Source organism: Pseudorca crassidens, chromosome 6 (assembly GCF_039906515.1).
Source record: "Pseudorca crassidens isolate mPseCra1 chromosome 6, mPseCra1.hap1, whole genome shotgun sequence".
Lineage (NCBI taxonomy): Eukaryota > Metazoa > Chordata > Mammalia > Artiodactyla > Delphinidae > Pseudorca > Pseudorca crassidens.
In genome coordinates this window covers 45044372-45070393 of record NC_090301.1, presented here as the reverse complement: position 1 = coordinate 45070393, position 26022 = coordinate 45044372, and the positions used below count along the sequence as shown (strand labels likewise).

Genomic DNA, 26022 nt, shown 5'->3' with positions numbered 1-26022 from the left:
TAAAGCTTGGGCAACATTTGGGATGATTTTACACACACCCTCAGTGTCATACAAAGAAATAAAGAATGTGCCTGTACACACCCAGTGTCTTTGGGACAAGAACACTTGCATTGCTTAAGGGGTGGTTCTATTAAAGCAGAACATCCAACAAAGAAAAACCGTGGCAAGCATAAAGTCATTAGCAAACTGTCTATTTCATTCTTCAGCTTCACAGCAGCTAACTCTTATAACTTAAAATGAGCAAGTTGAACTAAAGGCTTATGAAACTATCAATAATAATGACTAGATTATTTTAAATGTAAGTTTAAAACTATCTGGGGCACTAAGTTTTCTGGGTTATTTCTTTCTTTCACAACATACACTTAAAGTATCCACACAGGCTTTCCCCATTTAATCATGAAATGATTACACTGAGGCTTAACCAAAGGAAAAAAGGAAAATGCAATTTTAAAAATTATTAACAAATGTCTATGTAATTTTTTAAAATGTCACACTTTAAAAGGTGAAAGCAATTAAATCAAAATCTAGTTTGTTCTTATGGCAAAAACTTAAATTTTTGTTTTGGATTGATCAGATATTTAGCTAGTAAGAAAATAAAAGCTTCATTTAAAAAAAATAAACACATATGTAATTTCAACTTCAAACGGTTAAAAACTCATATATTTCAGAAAAATATCCCAAGTTAATCATTGAATGAGACCATACTGCTACTGACTTAGAATGTATATAAACAAACAATGTTTAAGTGACTTAAAATATATACAAATAATGTTTAAGTTATTTGCTGGCCTTAAGGATGGGTAGAAGGGGTGTTTATGCATTCTGACTTTACATTGTCCGAAATGTCATTAATCTGGGATGGCTTTGAATTATGTTATGAGCAAAAAAGCATGGAGAAGTTGCTTTGAAAAGTGTTAATTCATTCAATGAAATTGCACTGCTCCAAATACCCAGGTTAAAATACGTACTTAGAGAAAATGGGAATCTTTCTAGCTGCTGAAGAAATTCAAAAGAGAATGGGGATGGCCCAGTGCATAAATTTTAGAGTTGTTGGCATAAGGCAACCAGAGAGTATTAAATAGGAAATAATAAAAACTTAAAGCGGTAAAACTTCTCATTTCAAAATTTTTTCAAATAACTTTCTAACAATACCATAAAATTTTTTTTAATTTTTGAAAAGTACAGTTTTTGTTGAGGTGGTGGTGGTTATATGTTTTAAAATTCTTTATTTTCTTCAAATACTAGGTGAAAAATACAGACAGCCCTTTATTAATGTAGACAAATATTTCGCATAGTTAGGAATGGAAAACCATTGGGCTTTTAACTGGTACACACCAGGGTTTGATAAATAAATTGAATGAATGAACTGATGGATGGATATGTTTTAAGAAGACCTATATCACTTCTTAACTAGCCAACTCAAACCTCTCTGCACAATGGTTTTTCCAAAGTACTTTGATTATCAGTAAAATCTGAGCTTACCACAGAGCCAGGCATCAGTCCTACTTGACTCCCAAGTCCAGACTTTTCATCCAACCCAGCCATCTGAGCTGAAAACGGCTGTAAAAGCAATGTATTGACATTATTTCCACAGTAAAAGACATATATCAACATACTTTTTAAACTGAGAAGTGTACATTCTCTGGGATTCTTAAAGAATGGCTCTTCTGAGAATCATTTTATCTGATTTTCTTCCATGGTTAGAGCATGCCAAGCATCTGAACAAAACCTAAAAGTGCCTTTAAAACATTTGTCCTAAAGATTCCAGATTCCATTTCAGAATATTTTACTTAGATGGTATCCTTCTTTGTTTGTGGCCAACTTTAAACTGTACTTATATAAGCTGATTACAATTTTACAATCCTTTTAATGAGTCCCTGAATGTTCCAAAATTGGCAACAGTTTTACCTACTCTCTTTCATATCTAAAAATCTCTGGTAACCCAATTGACCAAAGCTGCCCATACTCATTCCAGGAGTTCTATTAATTTCCAGATTTTAGTGGGAAAAGAATGTGCATATTGTTTTAAAAATAAACTGGCAATTCCTTCTACAATGTGTTGAAAATCAAATGTAAAAAATTGTTGTAAAAGAAAAATCATATTTCAGGGTTCCATAAGTTCCCTTGCTGTGCTATGCAATCTACTCATAAATCCCCTGTCTCTGCCACTAAGAATTCAAAGAGGCAGGTATAGAAAGACACTTTGTTTTATTTTACTTCGGGCAGGAAACTGATATTCAGGAAATAACCAGGTAGCATTTTTAGTGTCAACTCAGTGGCTCTTTCATATACATCATCCTGGATGTGTCATCCTCCCTTGGTGTAGAGGACATGACACAGATTCTGTCAGCATTCTGAGCCTAGAGAACAAAGGATAAGGACATATTTCTCTTATCAATTCATAGTAGGAACAATATTACTGGTCCTTCAGAATCAACAGAAAGTACAAAATTCCAATGACCAGAACTGACATTGAGAAATACAAATAATTTGAAGCAGCACTTTTAAAAAGTGCTACTTCGAATTTTCCAACAATTCCCTGTGGATTTCCTAGTTTTGTTGTTATTCATAGCAGTATTGTGTTCACTTAAGCTTCTCTTGCAGTCAAGGGTCAACATCTGAACTAACGCAATTTAAAATCATAACAATAAATCAAAAACTTAATATTTTATCTAAAGATGATATTGAACAATGCACACATCTCACCCTGTTCATGCCATCGGGTCCTGGGTGAGATGGATGTCCAGGAGGTCCTGGGGCACCCGGTTGACCAGGAACACCTGGTTCTCCATCGATTCCCTGAGGACCACGAGGACCCTGGAAAAATAAGCCAGTAGAAATTAGAACCCATTGCCAAATATGTACTTAATTGAAAGCAAAAACCAGACTTCTTGATGGAGATAAAGTGTTCATTATTGTTTTAAAAATAGCAACCCAGCCACCTACAGTAATTTCATCAGCTATTCCAACACTGCAGATTTCAGCCCTGGTCACAGCCTCTACCATCGGGACATGGTACATTCTGGGTAAGAATTTTACTCTTGATGTGTTAAACCCCCAGTAATGAGCCTTCTTGAAATAATTATAAGAGTGTATTCAGTTCATCAGTATTCTAGTATAAGCTTCCTTATTTGGTTGAGTTTTGCTGTTCAGGGTATCTCATCAACGATTTCTAAATTCACTTGTCTGTCTTAGATTAAATTAACTGTGTATGTTCTTGCTTAACTTTCCCCCACTTAAAAAAAGAATGTGATGGATCCTTGATTGGGGTTTGTGGTTTTTCTCATCTTTCTAATTTTTTAATGCTTCACATAGCTCCTGGCTCATAGTAGACACTCAGTATATGCTTATTACATTTTCACATTTCAATCCTCTACTCTAGTACTTGAAGTCTGGCACACTTTATTTTCCATACTACTCCCAAAGGTAGTCCAGACCAATGAGAAGTAGAGGGAAAGGCACGGGGACTCAGCCAAGTCTACTTCTCAGGGCAGTGAGCAATGAGTTGTAGCTGCTGAATTCCACCCTCCTCCTAGCCCACATTCTGAAGGCAGGTTGGGGAACAGCCACGTCCTCAGTTCTGGAAATGCTCCGTCCTCTAACCTTATCATTCCTACAAGCCTTGTTAACTATTTTATGGCTTTTTAACCCTAGAGATTCTTAATAGGACCAAAGAAAGGAAAGGAAGGATGAAAAAACTCAATATACTTTTACTAATTAGAAGCAGGGATCAAGAAAAATATGGTAAGTGAGTTAGAGTTTAATAGTAAAAGAATCTTCTCATGCCTAAGCATGAGGATATCTTCCAGCCCACAATAAGCAAATATAAGCTGGTACAGCAGAGGGAATAAACGCAGGACAAGCAGAGGGGGCAGACGGGGCAGTTTGCATACAACGTTTTGGGGGAGGGTGGCATAATAGCTATTCAGAAATTTAATTAATATATTTTAATGTATTTAAACACTCATGTTTGACATGTTTACTTCCTGGAGTAGTGGAATAATTAAGCAAATTTATGTGTTCAAATAGAAGTAGATCGCTTAGCCTAAGAAAACTCACATTTTGAAAACTAATTTCTCAGAAAGTTATTCTCACCCTTTAAAAATCAAACCCCTTCTGACTCCTACACCACTAACCATTCACTGCACTCTTTTTTCATTTTACACAATGGAGGCTAATTTTTCATTGCTATCTAGGACTTCTGGATCATATGAATGTGACACTGTGAGCTGGAAGTGTATATTGTCAGTGGTGGCATAGAAAACATAGTAGTCTGACCTCCTCAGACTATTACATGTGGAAAACTCTTAATGTATTTTTAAAATGTGAAATTGTTAATTGATAACCAGGTTTGGTTAATACAAAAAATGAGCTAAAACATTCTCTCTGCTCCCAAAGAGATTTCCAAAGAAAAACCAAAAACTACATTTAGTTCCAGTGCAAGTAGAGAGGGGTTTGGGCAATATTAATCCTCAAAAACTTGTGTCCTTCCCCCAGCCCTCTGTGATTAAAAATCATGTTTCAAAGTCTGCTCTGAAGACAGTTCACTTTTTCATTGACTTAATGATGCATTCTGTGCCTTCATGGTATATCCTCTAAATAGCCTACATGATTTACTTTTATACAAATTGAGATTAAAATTAATAAAAACTTGTGAAAACTATCCAAAATTAAGTGAACATAATAAGCAAGATTATAAGTGAAAATAAGAAAAAATATTATAATACATGATATTTTGCTGGTAAATATTTAAAACAAAAATTATAACTTTAGAATACATTAAAATATATATTTTCATATTTCCAAGTGTGCTGAATCACATAAGTTTTATATTAAGGTAAGTATTCTATTTATAATCATTCCTTCCCATCCCCCAGGATACTCCACTATTTCAGGCAGCAAACCACAATAAAAAGTACTTGTACATTGCCACTAGGTGGCAACATTTAAACATTCACAAATAGGAATAATAATGACCCCAAATTGTAAAGAACTTTATTCACTGATGGTTAGTAATATCACACACACACACACACACACACACACACACACTATGAAATGTTAGAGTTGGTAATAACTGGTATATTCCCCATTTTACAGATGAGGGAAGAGACCTATAGAGGTTGTGTCTTGTGCAATTAGAACTCATCACACCATTGACTGTCTACCTCCTGACAGGTTTGTCACTATGAATTTACCAGGACAATACACTTAAAACTAAGGATATGTGATGAGAGACAGTCATTATGATCATTGGCTAGTAATGAGGGCTTCAAGAGAGTATCTCTATATCAGTAGTTCTCAGTCTTAAGCAATTTGCTCCCCTCCCCCACTCCCCACTGCCAGGGGACATTTGGCAACACCAAGACACGTTTTTATTTGTTCCAATTGTATGAGGGAGGGGGGCAGGTGTTTCTACTAGCATCTAGTGGGTAGAAATCAGGAATGCTACCAAACATCCTACAATGCATAAGGAATGATCTGGCCCCAAACATCAGTGGTGTTAAGATTGAGAAACTGTGCTTTACTTCACGAGCTTTTGTAGTGTTTGATGGTAATGAAGTAAGGGGAGAAAAATGGTATTTATGACTGCAGTACCAGCCTATATTGTGTCAGCCACAGCTTTTGTCCAGGTAAGCATCTCCTGCAAGTCTTGGAACCTGAGGCAAAACATTCTACCTATAGGTATCTTATGACGTCATGCCAGTATCTTGAAAACAGCCCTGGTGGGAGTATTTACACCAGGGAAATCAGCAAAAGCTACAGGCATATTCTTTTTTTTTAAACATCTTTATTGGAGTATAATTGCTCTGCAATGGTGTGTTAGTTTCTGCTTTATAACAGTGAATCACTCCCTCCCACCCTCCCTATCCCACCCCTCTAGGTGGTCACAAAGCACTGAGCTGATCTCCCTGTGCTATGCGGCTGCTTCCCATTAGCTATCTATTTTACGTTTGGTAGTGTATATATGTCCATGCCACTCTCTCTCTTTGTCCCAGCTTACCCTTCCCCCTCCCCGTATCCTCAAGTCCATTCTCTAGTAGGTCTGTGTCTTTATTCCTGTCTTGCCCCTAGGTTCTTCATGACCTTTTTTTTTTTAAATAAGTCAGTCATTAAACATTTACCATCACACCACTGCTTGCTAGGATTAAGAGAGGAACAAATTTCCTACTTGGGTATCTGCCAGGACTGTCTTGCTTGATTCCAGGTAAATAACTACTCCTCGAAGTTTTACACACACACACACACACACACACACACACACACACACGCAATTCACATTGATTGTCTCAGACTTAACCAAGATAGGAAATGGAGCATATAACATACTAAGTTGAGGAGAGAAGAGTAAGAGGACTGAGGAGTAGATTCACTGAATCCTAACAGAAATTCTGGAATTCCAGCAACTAATTCCACAGCAACTTCTACCTAGACTTAGGACTCAGTTTTATCAATTATTCTGGGCACAAGTACATTGATACACAGTGTTTTCTGCATGACCACCCACCCTCCACCCAACTGAAGTCATCTTCCACCTGTCTCTGTCATCCTAGACCCTGAACAGACATCTGAGGATCTACCAACAGCATTTAAGCTACCAACACCAGTGAGGTAGCTCAGCAGAACAGCAAAGAAGAATGGGCCATAAGGGAAGGGAACTGGGACACAGCTTTGCTGCCCACCTACATGGCTATGAACTCCTTCCTTGGGGCCACTGTCATTTACCTGCATACCTGCAAATACCATCCATAACTCCAGCTGTGGTTTGGAAACAGTACTGGCATCACCCTATACTTGGTGAAATGTGTAGAAGCAAAAAACAGTATCAAAGGTGAAACCAGTGGCAAGAGTTCCTAGCGACATGATCTAAAAATAGGTTTTATCCTTATTTATATATTTAAGGTTGTTTTTCCTTCCTGGCTCATCTATTTTTCCCATTTAGATATGGATAAATACATCTTTGGAAGGTTAAAAATCCATAGAGAGTTAAATTTTAGTAGATATCATTAGACAGAAAATTAAGCAGTAGAAATTTTTCTGATTGTAACACGGATAATGACAGCAATACACAAATTTGTCTAGGTATTTAGTACATAAAGGACATAAGTTTTTGAGGGTGAGATATAAAAAAAACAAAAGAATTGCTACAGTAGGACTTGGTAATAAGAGAAAAATCTGGCACGTATTATATGATAACCTCATGTCTTATCTCAAGAATATAGAATTGATTATTTAAATTGAAAGATGTTCCCTTTGGTAATGAATTTGTTGATGTTTAAAATCACTCCTTTGATGGCTCTGCAGCAGCCGCTCAGTGAAAAAGCCAGTGTTACTTGGGAAATAAATTCATTACACAACCACTTGAAAGAAAATTTTGTCCTCTAATAATTTCTTTTTCCTTTATCCTATTTGGTTATTCCTGTAGCAACCACAGATCACAGAACTTGGGTGTTTTATCTCAACAATGCATTCTTGGCATTGTTAAGTCATGATTTACAACCTCTGAAAACAACATGAGGTACTCATTATGTTTCCTTAGATTCTACTTTATTTTAATTTGATCCCCTAAAGGACAAATAAATATCATCTGTGTTATCTAAGAAGATGTTAGGTAATTATTAGCATGTGATGCTTTCCTCTGAATCAGGATCGATATGCAATTACCGCATGACCTGAATTCTATGTCACGTTTAATAGAAATGAGAAACGAATGGTGCCACTGGCTCTTTGCTGCATCCAGGGAGCTTAGTGTAGACGGGCTTATGCAGTACACAGTACAATTCGCAAAAAGGGAACTCCACTGCCAACTTACAGGTTTTCCTTTTGGGCCTCTCTCTCCTCTTGGTCCTTGTGATCCTGGAGGTCCCTAAAACAGAAAACAATGGTTATGCCTGCAAAACACATATACTTCAGACATTTTTGTTTTAAAGGTTTACCGATATAAGAAAATTGGAAAACAGAAATATCACATTTTTTTTAAGTTTAATTCAGTTGAAGACTACAGAAAATAAACCCATGTGTATATAAAAGCTCTGTGTGCATAGAAAGGCTGTTTTTTTTAGCACTGAAGCTTAAAGACTTGAAAAGAAGTGTAAAATCGTGGTGCCCAATGAGCTGTATATACTAGTTTGAACAATAACTGTAAATTTGTAAGGATTGTTTCATTGCTGTCTTGTCTCAGACACAAAAACTTACGATTCAGATTTGAGAACTACAAAATTGTACAAACTCCAGATTTCCAATTTTCTGACGGAATGTATGAGTTCATATTGGTACATGATATCCCAAACTGTTCATCACTATTCAAGTTGCTGATGAAAGCAATGGAAAGAAAGGCCTCTTATTCTACTATTAATTTGTGTGCCTTCAAGTATCTAGTATCTTTTTTTTAACTTGATTTAGAATTGCATCATCTCCATCGTATATTTAAAATCCACTGAGAATTTTCCAAATGGTAATTGCAGTTATTTCTCTATTAAAATAACAAATGGGGCTTCCCTGGTGGCGCAGTGGTTGGGAGTCCGCCTGCCGACGCAGGGGACGCGGGTTCGTGCCCGGGTCCGGGAGGATCCCACATGCCGCGGAGCGGCTGGGCCCGTGGGGCATGGCCGCTGAGCCTGCGCGTCTGGATGACTGTGCTCTGCAACTGGAGAGGCCACAGCAGTGAAAGGCCCGCATACCGCAAAAAAAAAAAAAACAAAAAAAAAACAAATGATTGGGACTTCCCTGGTGGTCCAGTGGTTAAGAATCCGCCTTCCAGTGCAGGGGGCGCGGGTTCGACGCCTGGTCGGAGAACTAAGATCACACATGCAGCGGGGCAACTAAGCCCGCGTGCTCCAGAGCCCTTGAGCCAGAACCAGAGAGCCCGCACGCTCCAGAGCCCTTGAGCCAGAACCAGAGAGCCCGCACACCGCAACTAGAGAGAAGCCCACGCACCGCAATAAAGAGCCTGCGCGCTGCAACAAAGGATCCCACACGCCACAGCTAAGACCCGATGCAGCCAAATGAATAAATATATATTTTTTAAATAACAAATTATTATATTTCAAAAGTGGCATTTTGTGCTGATATCTTAAATTAACCTTTTTTTCCCCAGAAAATGGCAGTTGCCAGGAGAATTTTATTTCTCTTCAAAAGAGTTTCAATCAAGTTGTAAAAATTAGACTGTTCATTTACTCAGGTCAACATACAGTATTGTTTAAAAGCAAAAGCTTCAGAAGGACTATAGCAGGTCTGTTAAAGCGTATCAGTATTTCACTTATGTTAATTTAATGTGTTTTAAAATTTACAGGAATTGTGTGTGTGTGTGTGTGTGTGTGTGTGTGTGTGTGTCTTATCCATCTGGTTACCTGTGAATGCTACCACTAATCCAAACCTGAAATCAATAGTCTTTTACGCTAAACCAGAAATATGCTATCTGATGCATAATTTCTCAAACTCTAATGTAATATATGATTTAATTTTATAGTAACAGATGAAATTAACAGTGTGTTTCATTAAACAGATAAAAGGAGTCTACCCTTAATCATTGTCAAACAACAGGCTAATATGCCCTAATTTCAATGAGAACAGTTAACCTAATTAGGGTTCATCAATATCATTCACTGCTGCAAAGGACTTCTTAAACTTGAGGATGTTTCAAAACAAAATGTTTCAAGAAATCAAGCATCATTATTTTATAGTCTGTTGTCTTTTCATAGATATAATATCCATAAAGATTCAGTATCTCAAAGAACTTAAGAGTACCATGAATATTGGAGGAAACTACTTACTGAGGGTCCTGGACGTCCACGTATGCCTGTTACCTAAATGATAAACAAGATAATATGTAAAGATAAAGTTTCTAAAGAGTTTTCGAAAACTTAATAGTCTAACAAATAAGAAGAACAGCAAAAGCCCAGTGAATTTTTTTAGAACAAACAGATGTTGATAGTTGATGCCCATTTCCTCCTAGCCTATAAAGCTAAGACATTATCTAATTTAAACTCTAATATAGGGAGGCAGTACTGGTATAGTGATTGACAGCACCAATCCTGGAGCCAAGAGGCCTGGGTTCAAATCCTAACTCCATCCCTTCCCTTACCAGTTGTATGACCTTGGACTAATTAATTACCGTCTCTGTACTTAAGGTCCCTCTTCTGTAAAATGGTGATAATGATTATGAAATTACCTCCCTCTCAGAGTTGTTGTGAAGACAAACAAATAAATATTTGGAAAGCGCTTAAAACAGCACCTTAGACATTGTGTTTTTAAATGAAAGAAAACAATATGAACGGTTTACTTTTTAGGGAATCTTTGTTAAAGACAAGCCAATTGAAAAGCAAAGCAAAAATGCAAATATTGTCAAATAAATCAACATGTTATACTTCTGTCTTGACAAAATGATGATAACTCCTTTAAAATCTAGGAGAGTGGTGAAGAACTTTCATCCTCTTTAATGATACACTTTTTGATCATCTACAAGTCTAAATAACTCTTAAGAACTCTTATACACTATGGAATTTAAATCAGGATAATGGCATAACATATTTCCAGAAGTGTGGCACATTAAATCATGCCTTTCCGTTTGGATTATATATGGCTATTTATACTATAAAAAATGTACATCTTAACTATCACTTTATATTCACATACATTATATTTAATTTTGTAAAACCCTAATTTACACCTTTAGTCATGCGACAATAAAAGTCAGGAAATTGTGAAAAATAAATATGAAATATTGTATTAAAGAATTGATCTAGGGGCTTCCCTGGTGGCACAGTGGTTGAGAATCTGCCTGCCAATGCAGCAGACACGGGTTTGAGCCCTGGTCTGGGACGATCCCACATGCCCTGGTCTGGGACGATCCCAACTGGGCCCGTGAGCCACAATTACTGAGCTTGCGCGTCTGGAGCTTGTGCTCCACAACAAGAGAGGCCGCCATAGTGAGAGGCCCGCGCACCGTGATGAAGAGTGGCCCCCGCTTGCCACAAGTAGAGAAAGCCCTTGCACAGAAACGAAGACCCAACACAGCCATAAATAAATTAAAAAAAAAAAAAAAAAAGAATTGATCTATTTTGGTTTGCTTCTTTTATACTAAAAACTTGGTTATAAAATAAATTCCCTGTTTTTGAAAGTATGTATATAAGCAATAATATATCAATACAACAAGGCTATAACTAAGTTTATCAATGGTACATGAAAGCAGTATATACATATATACTTACAACAGGCACTAATCCTGGTTCTCCTTTTTGTCCCTATGAAACAAAATAAAAGTTCAATTAGCAAAATATGTGGCTTGCTGAGCATTAACATGTCATATTAGAATATTCCACATAAACACTGGAAATTTCTGCGTAAGAAAGGTAAAAAAATAAATTGAGAAAAAAGTTAACAATCAATCTTTAAAATATTTAGTCAGACATTATTCATGAAAAAACACTAATCTCAAAGACATGAAAAGAAAATTAATCCAATGTGTGAAATGTGTAAAGTTGTTTCCCTTCAGTTTTTACAGTAAACAAACCCAAAGAGAAAATCCAGAAATGTGGACATATTTGAATTTTCACACTCATATTACATGCCACCTAGCTTTTAGTAACCTATCAGATGCCATTCCTGAAAAACCTGCCATCCCTTTTTTTTTAACTCATGGAAGAATATGAGAAATAACAAGAGATGTATGGCTGTCTTTTAAGAAAAAAAAAAGGAAAGAAAAGAAAGGACATAATAATATTAGTCAGGTAATTCTCAATATCTGTGGAAAATCTAGAAAAAACATTAACTGAACAGGAAAGTAAAAAATAACACAAGAAACTATCAGAACTTAAATAAAGTCAGGAAGTTTAATTTGCTCTTATAATAGATGTAGCTAACACAACAGATATAGATGGAATTTCTTTTGATTCTTAGAACTTTAGATTATCAAAAACTGCATTCTTATAGCATGATGTCAAGTATATAGTTTAAATAATATTGGATGAATTGAATCTTTATATACCTCTACTGTATCACGTACTTGCTTGCATTATTTATTTCAGAATTTGTCTTCCAACAGATTTTGGTCTCCCCAAGGTCGTGATTATGTCTACTTTATATTCTCAGCTGGACACACAGAAGTTCTCAATAAATTAATTAATATATTAATTTTCATTAATACACTATGAAAAATGTTTTTTCCTAGGCAATTACAGAGAATGAATGCATTGAGGCTTATACCCAAACTATAGAAAATGCAACGATAATGAATTCTCTTTTATTAAATTTCTCCTTTTACATATACTGTTCTTATATCTGATTATATAAAGAACATGAGTTCATAGTAGGGAATTGTTAAATAGAGGAAACAGAGAGATAAACTAAATATCATACTCATGCCCAGGAGATAATCACTGTTAACATTCTGGTAATCTTAGTTTTCCATCATGTACCTGAGTTGGTTTACCTAATCAATGCCTCAGTATTTTACTCTTAGATGTTGTCTTCATTTAAAACATTATTTTACAATCTTGACAGTCTTAATGATGGACTCAATGACAGAACAGTACCCTGATTGTACTTGCTGATTCTAATGCTGAGGCAGCTAATACTCATGAAGTCAGGAATAAACTGAGAATTCAGAAGTATTGCAAATGCTTTGCAGCTCTATTTACAATAGCCAGGACATGGAAGCAACCTAAGTGTCCATCAACAGATAAATGGATAAGGAAGATGTGGCACATATATACAATGGAATATTACTCAGCCATAAAAAGAAACGAAATTGAGTTATTTGTAATGAGGTGGATGGACCTAGAGTCCGTCATAGAGAATGAAGTAAGTCAGAAAGAGAAAAACAAGTACTGTATGCTAATACATATATATGGAATCTAAAAAAAAAAAAAAAAAGGTTATGAAGAACCTAGGGGCAGAACAGGAATAATGATGCAGACGTAGAGAATGGACTTGAGGACACAGGGAGGGGGAAGGGTAAGCTGGGACGAAGTGAGAGAGTGGCATGGACTAATATCTACACTACAAAATGTAAAATAGATAGCTAGTGGGAAGCAGCCACATAGCACAGGGAGATCAGCTCAGTGCTTTGTGACCACTTAGAGGGGTGGGATACGGAGGGTGGGAGGGAGACACAAGAGGGAGGTAATATGGGGATATATGTATATGTATAGCTGACTCACTTTGTTATAAAGCAGAAACTAACACGCCATTGTAAAGCAATTATACTCCAATAATGATGTTTAAAAAAAAAAAAGTATTGGAAATGGCTCTACAGAGGCAGGAGGATGCTTCAAGGTAGACTGAAGCACACCTACAAAAAGACTAGAGGAATAGGGGATCAACACATATGGGAGGCAAAGTAGAACAGGCTTATCTCTGCACTAACTTCTAGACTAGGTCTTTCCACTTTTAACATGAAAGTAATACAAATTAAGAGCTAAAAGAGCTTTTAAGAGCTAAAAGCTAACCTTTTAAGAGCTAAAAGAGCTTTCTTTGAAATATCAAGAGCATTTTAATTGTTCAGAGATGGTATGCAAATCTGTGTCCAATAAATAAAGGAGTTTATGAGAATGATACTGAAGAAAATGTTCCTTTTAGGAACAAGTCTAGAAAAACAAGTAAGAAGGGAGGAGAAATTATTTCAGGCAAAATTAGAAAAATGAGCCTCCTATTGTTCCACAATACTTGATACGGGATTAAATGTTCTCTTATCAGGTTCTGATAACAAATTTAGCTCATGATTCTATGATTTTTCTTATTTTGGAAATAAGCCATATATGTAAATATTTGTTGCTTTTGTTAATATGGGCTTTGAATAAATCAATTTATGTGGAATGATAATTTTACTAAATTTGATTTCCATACCCCTGGGAAACATAAAATTCAAGTACTCAGATTCAGATGAGAATTACAGTTTATTTTACTTCTCATCTGTTATTCATCACTTAATGCTCTGTGGACATGCCTCATCACTTTTATAGCATGCCGTTACCATGGAAGCAGTCACAGCATTTTTCCCAGCATCATGTCATCTGTATTATTTGCCTCCCACAGGATTTTAACAAGGGCTCAGTAATTATTTGGGGGTTAACATGAATGAATGAATTATAAATAAAAATCAATTTTATAGAAACCAAGCACAAAATGTATTTATATAATATTACTCTGCTCTCATATTTCTGATGACGCTTGATAATAAATAACAGGGTTATGAAGACAGTAGCACATAACTAAAGCATGCTAAATTAACAGCTGTTTTGAGTGTGTCCAGCTGTCCCATTCCACCTTTGGGAAAAGGCAGTAAACTAAATGACATAGCCTGACAGTTGTCCCTCAGCAAATTGGGTGATTACTAACCAAATCAAATTGATTACATCAGGGCAGTTCTCACCGTCATTCTTTTTTTATTTTACAGATTGTTTATCTATCTACCTACCTATTCACCTATCTGTTTAATTTGTTTGAGGCCTCTACTCAAACCTTTATGTTTCATATTTTTATAGCTTTCAGATGTAAATTAAATGTGAGCTGGAATCTGTAGTCCTTCTCCTTTAACATATATTCAAATGTAAATAGCTTCACTGATATTTATGTCAAATAAGACAAATTTATGGTGCTGCCCTCTGAACCAAAAAATGTAAAGGTGACAAGGACCCCCTCTTGATAGACAGCATCACCTTCATTTACCATGAAGGTATTGCATTGCATTATCTGATTATCACTTTACCAAAGTTCCACTGCATGCAGAGGCAAAGAATTTAAATTTGCTGTCTAAAATCTGCCATGAAAATTGGAATGACTGCTCATTTCCATTCTTGATTCCTGTGCCCAGCGCATCTGGATAAGACCAGAGCAAATTCCATAGTTTTCAACATAACCAGAAAACGGAGAGCACTTCCAAGGGAATGGAACTCTCTTCACTGACTGGGATTACCCATGTCCAGATGACAAGTGGCTAAACCACGGCTATACCCCAATATTGTCCTCTTGAGTGTAAGGCTGTCTCTCGGATTAGATTTTAGGCTCCTTGAATGTGAAGAAGGGGAGAGAAAGGAAGGTAATGTGTGTTTGGCAAAACGTTCAATTAATTCTTTTAAATGAATCTTTACTTCCCAATCAATGGGCAAGAGACCACGATTCCACTGAAGTAGAACTAATACCCTCCCTTCTCTTCCTTCCTTCCCTCCTTATTTCCTTCTGTTAGACATTCATTAGACATTTAATATATTAATTAGACCTTAATAAATAAATTAATTAGACATGAATTAGACATTTAATATATATAAGGTATATACTAAGTGCTGTGATAAATGCAAGTAATACAAAGGTTAATACGACACAGTCTCAATTCCTAAGGGATTCACAATCTTCTGGAAGAAACATCTATAAACAAAAATTAACAAAGTGAATAAACCAGAGGCATCTATAATCTATAATCAAAGTAGTTAAACTGTGCTCATATATTTATATTTGTGTGGTACTTTATACTTTACAAAAGGTTTTCAAACACTTCAAAGCACAGTCCTATGTGGATAGCGTTAGAATTTTAAAAATTTACAAAAATGAAACTATGCAAAGTAAAACTTACCTTTCTTCCTCTACCTATAAAAAGAAAAGAATAAATATGTTATTTTATTCAGATATAGTTACTGAGAATCTCCTAAATATTTATTTCAATAATTATTTTTAGAGTCAGAATTTAACTTAAACAGCTTTCCCTGTCACCAGTAGATATAATTCAAAAGTTGTTTTGGATCAATATGTTCGTAGGAGGCAAAATAATACATCCCTTTGGAAAATTCTGACGTTATGTGATTATTCTTAACATCCTTTATATAGTATTTAAAATTCATTAAATTATAACATTGACCATTAAAATTATAACTAATTATCTTCAATCAGTATGCTCTGTTTTTTATACTTTTTTGAGTAGGCTATTCATTCACATGGTTAAAAAAAACAAACCCAAAATATATTAATAAAGGTATACAATTATACAGTGAAAAGTCTTCTTGTCCCCTTTCCTCTAATTCCCACATTTCACTTCTCACAGGAGGTCACTATTATTAATTTTTCTATTATTAGTCTTCCTAACCAAGAACATAATAGAACATTACATTTATTAAAGTCATCATTTGAGTTAGTAGTGTTTTAAAGTTTTCTTCAGATAGGTCTTGCAAATTTTGTATGAAGTTTATCCTTAGCCACTTTATCCTATATATTGCTATTATAAATAAGACAGTTTTATTCCTATTATTTATTCTATGAGGTAATTGTATATAGTATATCTATTAATTTGTTAATTTTATACTGCACTATTTTACTAAATTGTTTTGTAGTATTTTTTTACTCTATTCCCTCAGGTTTTGTAAGTACACAATTGTAACAAAACACTGTTACTATAAAGATGAATCATTGGACCAATTCTGAGTTGGCCCTTAGCATTAAAGGTAATGCTTCTATTATTAAATATAATAAAGCTTCTAAGCTGAGATGTAAATATTTTATGTTAATGAAATGCCATTTATTACTAAGTTACTAAGTATCTATATCAAGAATATTTATTTGCCTTTGCCAAATGTCTTCAATTATGGAGAAAAGCATGTGATTTTTTTTTAATAGATCTGCTAAGATAATTATTTTTAATTAATTATTTTTATTAATAGCTTTCCTAATATTGAATTATTCTTTTACTTAAGGAATAATCTCTACTTTTTCATGGCTAATTATCCTTTTAATGTGCTAACAGATTTAATATTTTATTTATGTTTTTTAATAAATTTAAAAATATTAAGTAAATTTATATGATTATAGTTTTCTTTTTTGTGCAATTTTGCCACATTTGGCTATCAAGGATGTACTTCATTCATAACAAGTCATTAGAAGTATGCCTTCTCTTTGCATGTTCTAGAAGAGCTTAAACAGCATTAAAATAATCTGTTTTGTAATGGTTTAGCACAATTGTGAAATCATCTGCTACATTTTGTAGGTCTATCTGCTTTACAAATTTTTCTATTTCTTCTAGGGAAATCTGTGTGCTCACTTTTTCTCCTTTTACCAGGGCTAGTTTTAGCAAATTATATTTTCCTAGAAAGGTATCCATTTCATATAGGTTTTCAAATTTATCAGCATAAAGTTGTGCAGAGAAACCTTTTATTATTCTTTTATGTTCTCTGTTTTCATTTGGTCATTTCCCCATTACCATTTCTTATTTTATGGTTAATTTATTTTGTTGATTTCCTGTAGTACTGTCTTTTGAATTTACATATTTCTACTGTGTTTCAGTTTTCTCACTTTTCAACTCATTTTTTCCTTATGAATTTCTTCTGCTTATTTTCAGCTTATTTTGTTGTTCTTTTTCTAATTTTTTGAGATGGATGCTAAATGCACATAATTTTATTCTTTCTTTTTCAATTTTTTAAGAATATAGCTGTAGATTTTTCATTATATTTTAAAAAAATGTTTCATAATGTTTTCAAGAACATTTGTATTGTTTGGTATGTTAGTCTTTCTGATGTTTGAGAAGATTCATATATTGGCTCTACTATTTAACATTATTCTTTTATATTACTCATATCTTTATTTAGACAGTTTCTGTTAGCTCTATTAAAATGAGCAGTGATAAAAATTACAGTGCTTCCTATTTGTTCTCTGACCCCCACACTTTCTTCCAGCACGCAATTTAAGACAGAAAATGCCCTAGTATTTATCTCTGTGGTGTTAAATGTGCTACTATACTTCTTCTATATGATTTGTCAGCTTTGAATGATATTCTTTGACTTCTGCCTCTTAAAGGTGAGGAATTAGCAAACTCAACTCTACTTTGCCCCTTTTTGTCTTCTCTCATTATTTATTATTAGTTGTATTATTTCTATATTGTCAGATTCAGTAACATTTACATTCCCATCGTCACCCTAAACTGCACTTTTGTTTTAGTCTCCTTCTAGAGTTAAATATATCAATGCTCATGCCAGTTCTTTGACAATTTCACCAATTAACTCTTGGTTGTCTTGGGTTTGTCCCATAGTTAGTTTCCCTAAGAAATTTATGGAAAGATTCCCAGAGTTCCTGTGTGTTTTACTGTTTTTTCCATAACTTTTATACTTGAAGGAGAGAATGGATTTATCTTTAAACTTTGGTTCCACATATTGTTTTCCTTGAGAAACATGTAGATATTGTTCCACTTTCTTCTGGTATTGAATATTATTACTATGGAGAAACCTGTGACTAATCTGAATAGTTTTTCATTTTAGAATTTATCCATTCTTTTTCACTGATTTTCCAAAAGACTCTTTTTCTTTAAAGTTTAATAACTTTACTAAGATATGTCTCTATGCTGACTCTTCTGGGTCAATTTTTTTAGCCACTTGGTTTCCTTTCTCAATATCAAAAATGAAAGTTTAATTTTACTCCAGAAAAGTTTTATTGGATTATGTCATTATTTGTTCTGCTCTATTGCATTTATTTTTTCTTTGGGATTCTTCTTTAGGGCTATCCTTTACATATCTTCTATATTATTTTCTTTCAAATCCTTTTCCCTATTTTTTATTTTTACTTTTCTCATTTCTATTTTCTACATCCCTTATTGTATTTTCTGCAGTATCAATTCTCCTTGTGCACCTTCCTATTTCATCTTCATTTCCCTATGATGATTTGGTTATCCTTCTACTTATTTACTCATTATTTCTTCTTTTTGTATTTCTAATTTATGACGTTCTTTCTTTCAATTACTTCATTAAGTTTTATTTAGTTTATGGTTAAATGGTTGGTCAGAATTTTTATCTGTTCTGTGATAGTATATTTACTAGTGTGTTCTTTATCTCATAAATTTCGTTAAACTGTCCTACATTTTTCCTTATAGTATCTTTGTATCAATGCTGTTGTCATCTCTTTTTTTTTTCATTATTCATCTTGGAATAAATTGGGCTTCCGTAAACCACCTATTTGTAGGAAGTTGTGTATTTTGCTCTGTTTTTTGATATTTGCCACCATTGTCCCAACATACTACTTGCTTATTCCCACAGGTTTAATTTTGCTTTACTCCTGGGGATTCTGTGCAGATTGTATCTACTTCAGGTAGCCCTTTGGTGTCTTGTTTTTAATTCTTCCCATTATATCTTCCGTATTACCTGGCTAGAAATTAAGTTTGGGTATTTATTCCAGGCAGATTGTCACTGTTGAAAGATACCCAAGAGGATAATTGGTAAATTACTGTGTAATGTTTCCATGAAAATACTTTTGAATACTTCATCATATTTGTTGTTATTTGCAGTGAAATTTTGGGGAAAAAATAAAGCCTTGGCACTGTCTTGACAAGGATGCATGCAAGTCTCCATTCATGACTGCTAAAACAAATAACCTAAAAGTTTAATATTAATCTTACCTGGTTCACTAAAACACATAAATATGAACTTGTTTCTCTTATATGGAAGTTTTTCTAACATGTTACTCAAATACACAGGCTATGTTAAACACAGACACTTTCCTCCAAAAAAGAAGTTTTAAAAACCAGTAATTTATATCATTGTTTTCTCAAGGAAATCCATTTCATTCTTGTCTTTCTTAGCCAACATTAAAAGCATTCTGCATTTCTGAGCCACTGTAATAGAGGGTGCTGTGGCAATAAATTACATTAGAAATTATTATTCCATTACCAAGGTCAAAGCTGGCACCAGGGAAGAGAAATGTGTTTCTAGATCTCCTCTTAGATATTAATGGACTTCACAGAAAAGCAACAAATATCTTGGAGGCGCCCAGCATGGATAGGGTAACAAATGACCATCTTAAGTACTACAAGGAATTCTCAAATTAGACATAACCACTTAAAATGCAGCCAAAAAAATTCCCTGGTTTTTAAGAAGACAAGAAATAACTTTATTTTCATTACTGTTAGATAAAGTGAGTGAGAGAAATTATTAACCCCAAAGACCACTGAATAGTGGCTTGATTGTTTTCTTGGGTTGCTGAGTTCTGAGAGCAAAAAACACTGTTACTATAAAGATGAATCATTGGACCAGTTCTGAGTTGGCCCTAAGTATTCTTACCAAAATTGGTATTGCTACTTCCAGTTGTATGTGGACAGACAGGACAGCACTCCCCAGGGGGAGTTACGGGGTCAGCACATTCAAGCACATCCTGGCACTGTATCTTGTCACAAAGAATGGCGCCATTGTCACAGACACAGATCTGGCAAGGGGCAGGTTTCCAAATGTCCCTGTTTAAGTACATCTGACCATTCTGAGTGCAGGCTATTTCTTCACCATATCCTTCTAAAATAAGAAGAAAAAAAGGAGGTTAGTAATCTTCTGAAATTTTGAAATCTGGGAAATATTTAAGAAGGTGAGTCATCTTGTGGGTTCTAAAAAACTCTGGGCTAAGCAATAACTTCCTAAGGAGGCAAAACACAGATGAACTTACTTCATTAGTATTTAAAGACAAAGCATGTAATTCACAATTAAATTATTATGATACTTATATTCTAGCATGATGGGGGGAAAAGTGATCCAAAGTTAAGTATACTAAGTCAGAGAGGCTTCCCAAAGTCATTTTTGAAGATACAAATAACCAAACGTGGTAAGATCATGTCAGAAGGATCAAAATAAACCATTTGAAAAGCAGGAAAAGAACAGTTCCAAAGAGAATACAAAATTTCAGTGTCTGGTGAACCCTATGTGACTTTAAACTGACCAGAAATTTTCCATTAGTAAATCCCACAACAACAGAAGACAATATATATTCTCATACCATGAGGAAAAACTTAAATTCATTTTAAACGTTAAGGTAAAAAAGAATAATGGTGACCCATTTCATGGAATAGATTTCCACTAAACATCCGAAACTAAAGGTGCTTCCTAAACTGTAGTGGAAATGCAAAGCTTATACAGGTAATGCATTCATTATCTTTGCATCAAAATTAATTAAGGAAAAAAAATTAATTAAGGAAAGTCACAACCAAAACAGTATGGTAAGCTATAACCTAATATCTGCCAAATACTTTTCTTATATCTAGATAAAAATTTAATGCAGATTTGGAAAACATACACACAGTTATACACATCGTAGTTCTCTTATACATTTACTATAAAATAAACACATATATTACATCTTTAACTTTGTGATTCTTAAGAAACAAAACTATAGTATTTTAAAACATAATGTGGATCATATAATCCTTGCTTAATTCCTTCAGGAGCTTTCCAACTACTTCAATTCAAAGCTCCTTTTTCAAGCCCAAAGGCCCTCCCTCCCAGTCCTTGTACAACTTGACCCCTTTGCCTAGCACTACCTTTCCATCCCTCAACTCAGACTCTGATAGCTCACTATCATGGTTTGCTTAATTGTCACCTGCCCCCCACAATTCTTCTCTGACTACCCTATAAAAGTAGACTTCCTTCACCGAATTGAAATGCTTCACAGAACTCCTTAAAGAACCCATTCACCCATCCATCCAGTGATTCATTCATTTTGTATTATATGCAAGGTAATTAAATATTTACTAAAATGGAATGGCTAGGCAAAAATCACTGCCTTCATAAGATTTATCACAATTAGTATTCATTTTTTTTCCTTGTTTATGTTCTTATTTCCACCACTAGACAGTAAATTTTATGAAGGTAAGAACTAGTGTGTCTTGTTCGTCACGGTATTTCTAAACCTTGACATCATACCTTGCATAGAGCCAACATCCAACAAATACTTGTTCAATGGGTGGATATGAATGAATGAATGAATCTAAATTATGGTTCACTAATTTAACGGCACCAGCACTAACTTTGCACTTTACAAAAATAAAACTAAAAATTTAAAAATGCATTTACAATTAGTTTTTGAAATATATTTAGTTATATTTATATATTTATCACAATAAATATAGTCAAATGCTAATATAGAACTACGGATGAAAATGATTTCAGTTTAAAGACATTAGTCCAAATATCCATCTTCTTAACTTCAGAAAGTTTTTCTTGGATAGCATTCTTCTCACTGCTCTATGGAATACTTTGCCTCACATATTTAGTCTTTCATCACATATTTGGTAAATGGAAAATTGTTTTCAGAGCATGACACCACATCCTGGCTTCTGTGTTATTCATAAGAAGAGCACGAAGTTTCTAATCTGTTTCATTTTCATCAAAAGATATTTATCACATAATATATAGCTACTCAATAAAACAATATTGGCTCTGTCTATCCAGCGTTACTATAGGCATTTTAAACTAAGGAGAAAATAAGTATCCTGCTTTAATATGCTTTCATGCAGAACTATTTTGGAAAACATAAGAAATTTGTACATCAAATAAGCAGTGTTACTTTTAGAAGAAAAATCACTTTGAAACAATGTAGTTCCATGGTGAATGTTTTCACAAAACACAACCTATATAGAAATGGACTTACACCCATAGTCCATCGAACTACTCCATTAAGTAAAAAAAGAATAACTTTGTTCATTAAATTTTTTGATTGAGAAAGAAATATCCAATCACAAGCACTGAATACCATTGACTGAAAATGAGATACACCACAAGTTCTGTTAGCTTGCTTCTCCCTTCCCCCACCCTGGGAGGTAAAAGTGTTCACACGTATCTACTGAGGGTTAAGTGGGTATGTGCCTAGGACTGCATGTGCAAAATATTGGAAGTATATTTATTCCGTTCTCAAAAATATATACTATCATTGTGAAGTAGATCTCAATTTCACTGATGAAACAATTATATATGGGGAAGTAGTGAATGTGAAAAACAAAAAACGAGATGACATACAATGATGTTGTTGATTAAACATCATTAAAATATGTGAGAGACTCTTCAGGGGTGAGTTATCCTGTTCTCTGTGGCTCATTCATGGTTGGAATAAAAAGACACATTCTCTCAGTCTGTGTTAACTCACAGAAGGTCAGTTTCTTCCTGAAAGTTTAAGACAGCATGACCTCAATCCAACGGGCACTATATTACTTGCTTTAAATGACAGTGTTAAAAGTTAGTTTTATACTCTGAGTCATCACTGGTCCTTTTCTCCCTGAGAATTTATAATTAAATTTAATATGATGTGGAAAGTTAGTTGGAGTGCTTTTAAATGGCAAGGAGATGAAAAACCACATTCGCTGCTAAAACCTCCCCTCTCTTCCCCGGCACAGAATCCATGCACATCACAGAGGGCACAAAAACTCAGTGAACTCTGATTTTTCGTGTCTGAATGAAAGACATGTACAAAGAAACACTGGGTAGAAAATACAGGGTGTCTTGCAGTTCTCAAGTTTGTACGTGGTAGTTGTGTACCTTATGATTAGGTTGCCCCTTCTGTTTTCTACAAAGATGTTTATTTAAATGAAAAAGAAAAGTAAAATAGGAAGCAAAATTGCAGCCAATTTACAGTAAAGTAGTCATGACATAATTATTTTATGAATGACAATATTATTAAAAAATAACTAAGTAAGAATTCTCATATGACATTCTGAGAGGGTCAATACCACCCTCCTGATTCCTCTATAGAAATCATAAAATAATGCAAGCTGACATTAACCTTAATTGAAGGTCCAGAAGTTTAAAAATTATTTCTTATAAAATCTGAAAAAGAATTCCAAAATCAAAATACTTTGAAACTTGTATTTTTTCTATGTATGTTTCTTTAATTTTCCTAAAATTGAGGAAGCCTATAGATATCTGATTGTATTGCCATTATTTTGTAATCTTCCATGGTGTTGTAACTTCCAAAAATTTTATCTTCCAAGCTACATGATTCTTTCACCCTTATCAAATGTTCCAACAAATTAAACCAATCCATTGCAAAGTCATTACCACAAACATCTTGGCACTAATCTCTTAGAGAAAAGAGATGTATTTTATCTGACCATGTTTTGTTTGAGAGTAACTCAATGTCCTGTGTTTCTCATATATCCTCAGAGATTTGTCTTCTCACAAAGATTAGGTGCTTTTAAATTTATTTGTAAGAATTCAGTTCTTAATCACTAGATGGCAGAACAAATCCACCATCTTATTATAATAGATAATTAGAAACTCAGACATCAGAACTGCTGCTGCTTGACAACTATGGCCCACACCCTAGGGCTACATTCCTTCATATAATTATACTTGTGCAAAAAAGTCTGTATAGAAATGGCCTTATTGAAACCTTTGACTGTCCAAGAGAGATGTGATTCTATTTTTAATATTAAATTATTGGGGTCTACCTAAAAATTTTGAAAAAGATATGAAATAAACGCTCCTAAGCCCATGCTGGACATTCTGTAGACATTAACTAAAGATCTTCCTTGTAGAAATAATGTGCTCGCATATCACAGAAATTTTAAATCTCTTATTCAAACAAGTGTTTGTTCAGACCATTTTCTCTCACTGGACTGTGAGCTCCTTGGGAGCCAGACATGTGTTCATCTCAGTAACCTTCACATCCAATGTCATATAATTAGTCTTTGATAAACATATTTGCTGTGTGGGTGAATGAGTGAGTGAATGAAGGAAGAAAGGACTAGTTCATCAACGTGCTTATTAAAAAGATAGCACATGAAGCTCTCATTCCTCCTTCCCTAAACTTCCCAAAGAGGATGTGCACTGAGGACCCCTATTTTGAATGATAGGGAAATGGGTCACTTGATTGTTCTTGTTAAGTATGCCCCTGACATCTAGACTTCTGTGTGGCCAGAAAGGAAGAAAACTGTGTCCGTCATAGCCGCTCACATTTTGAAAAAATTTTCAAAAAGCTATAGCAGCCCTTCAGCCTTCCTGGCCCAGTTGGTCTAGGTCCCTTTGCTGGTTATGAAGGTCTGGGTTAACATAATTTAAAGTTTCTCTAATTGTAAAAGTTTTTGAAGGGTTAGAATCACGGCACAGTCAGCTGGTGTCCTCATGAAGTGGGCAGAGAACGCTTTATGGGACAAGAGAAGCAGCAGCAGAGCAGCTCCACTGGTCCCTCTGGACCAGAGCACAGATGCTGCCTTTACCAATGCACAGCACAGCCCCAGCTGCTGGACTCAGTTCCAGAGAATGTTCCAAGGAAATCCCTCCCTTCCTTCTGCGCTCAGGCACTGTTTATCCACACAACGGAGAGATGATGAAGGGCATTCAGCTCTTCCTTTAGAGCCTTCTGACTCAATGCCAACAATTCCACATTGATCATTTCTTTTTCCTTATCTGATCCCCAACATTTAAAAAATAAGATACGTATGAAGCCACCAGGGATAGCTGAGGGGGATCTGTTACATACTTTGACAAAATTTTTCCACTGCAGCCTCAAGGTCTGTGAGAGAGAGGGTGGGTGAGTATGGAGCAGGCCTGTGAAGCTTTGCATCTTTTGTTTCTTCAATCCACTTACACACTTTCACTTTCCAATGAGCCCTCTGAATTTAAATCCCTTTTTAGGATGGTTACTCAAACTAGTACTTTTTTTGTGCCCTTCTCTATTTTTTTGTACCAATTGAACAAAAGTAGCCATTTGATGATTATTTGAGCTGAGTTAAATTTCTGTTCCACTAGGACAATCATATTTAATATTCTAAAGCAATATAATAACAATTAATTTTGAAAGCTTATCTTGAAATCTGAGAAAGTAAAAAGAAGACAATGTATACATAGTATGTCAGTGAAACATACAAATAATGAGATTAGACAAACTGTACAAAGGTAGTTAGTTTCTTCAATACAGTCATGAAATGTTTCTCAATCTCATATGCAAAGGCTTTCCAGTTAACTAGTAAAACTGCTGTTTTTCCTTTACTTAAAATGGAAAAAATAAAAAGGAAAATCTTTTATATTAGGTATTACTTAAGTTTCTTTCCATGTATCATTGGGAAATCCAAATGATTGTGGCCAAAATGTGAAACTAAAATTACACACAGTGCACATGCAATGCTCATCTACAGTTTTGTCTGGAAAACCAACTTTCAGTCTGCTAATGCATTTGACATAGTTTTTTTTCTCCAACCGAAGGCTCAAACTATTGACTAGCTGTAAAAACACCACACAGAGAATTGAGCCTGCCTTATATTGAAAACACTAGAAATTTTAGTAGTAATATCTATAGCAAACCCTA

At 34.7% G+C, this 26022-nt stretch overlaps 1 protein-coding gene across 1 annotated transcript in view; it reads right to left on the bottom strand.

Moving 5' to 3' along the window:
- The window catches only part of COL5A2 (collagen type V alpha 2 chain), a 143975-nt gene that overhangs the window by 56644 nt on the left and 61309 nt on the right, over positions 1–26022 (bottom strand). Inside the window, exons 2-8 of the mRNA XM_067741232.1 lie at positions 20025–20249; positions 15569–15582; positions 11211–11243; positions 9774–9806; positions 7814–7867; positions 2707–2817; positions 1483–1560 (exon numbers count right to left, since the gene is read on the bottom strand). Of these exons, the coding sequence (XP_067597333.1) occupies positions 1483–1560; positions 2707–2817; positions 7814–7867; positions 9774–9806; positions 11211–11243; positions 15569–15582; positions 20025–20249 (548 nt within the window). The remainder of the gene's footprint in view (positions 1–1482; positions 1561–2706; positions 2818–7813; positions 7868–9773; positions 9807–11210; positions 11244–15568; positions 15583–20024; positions 20250–26022) is intronic.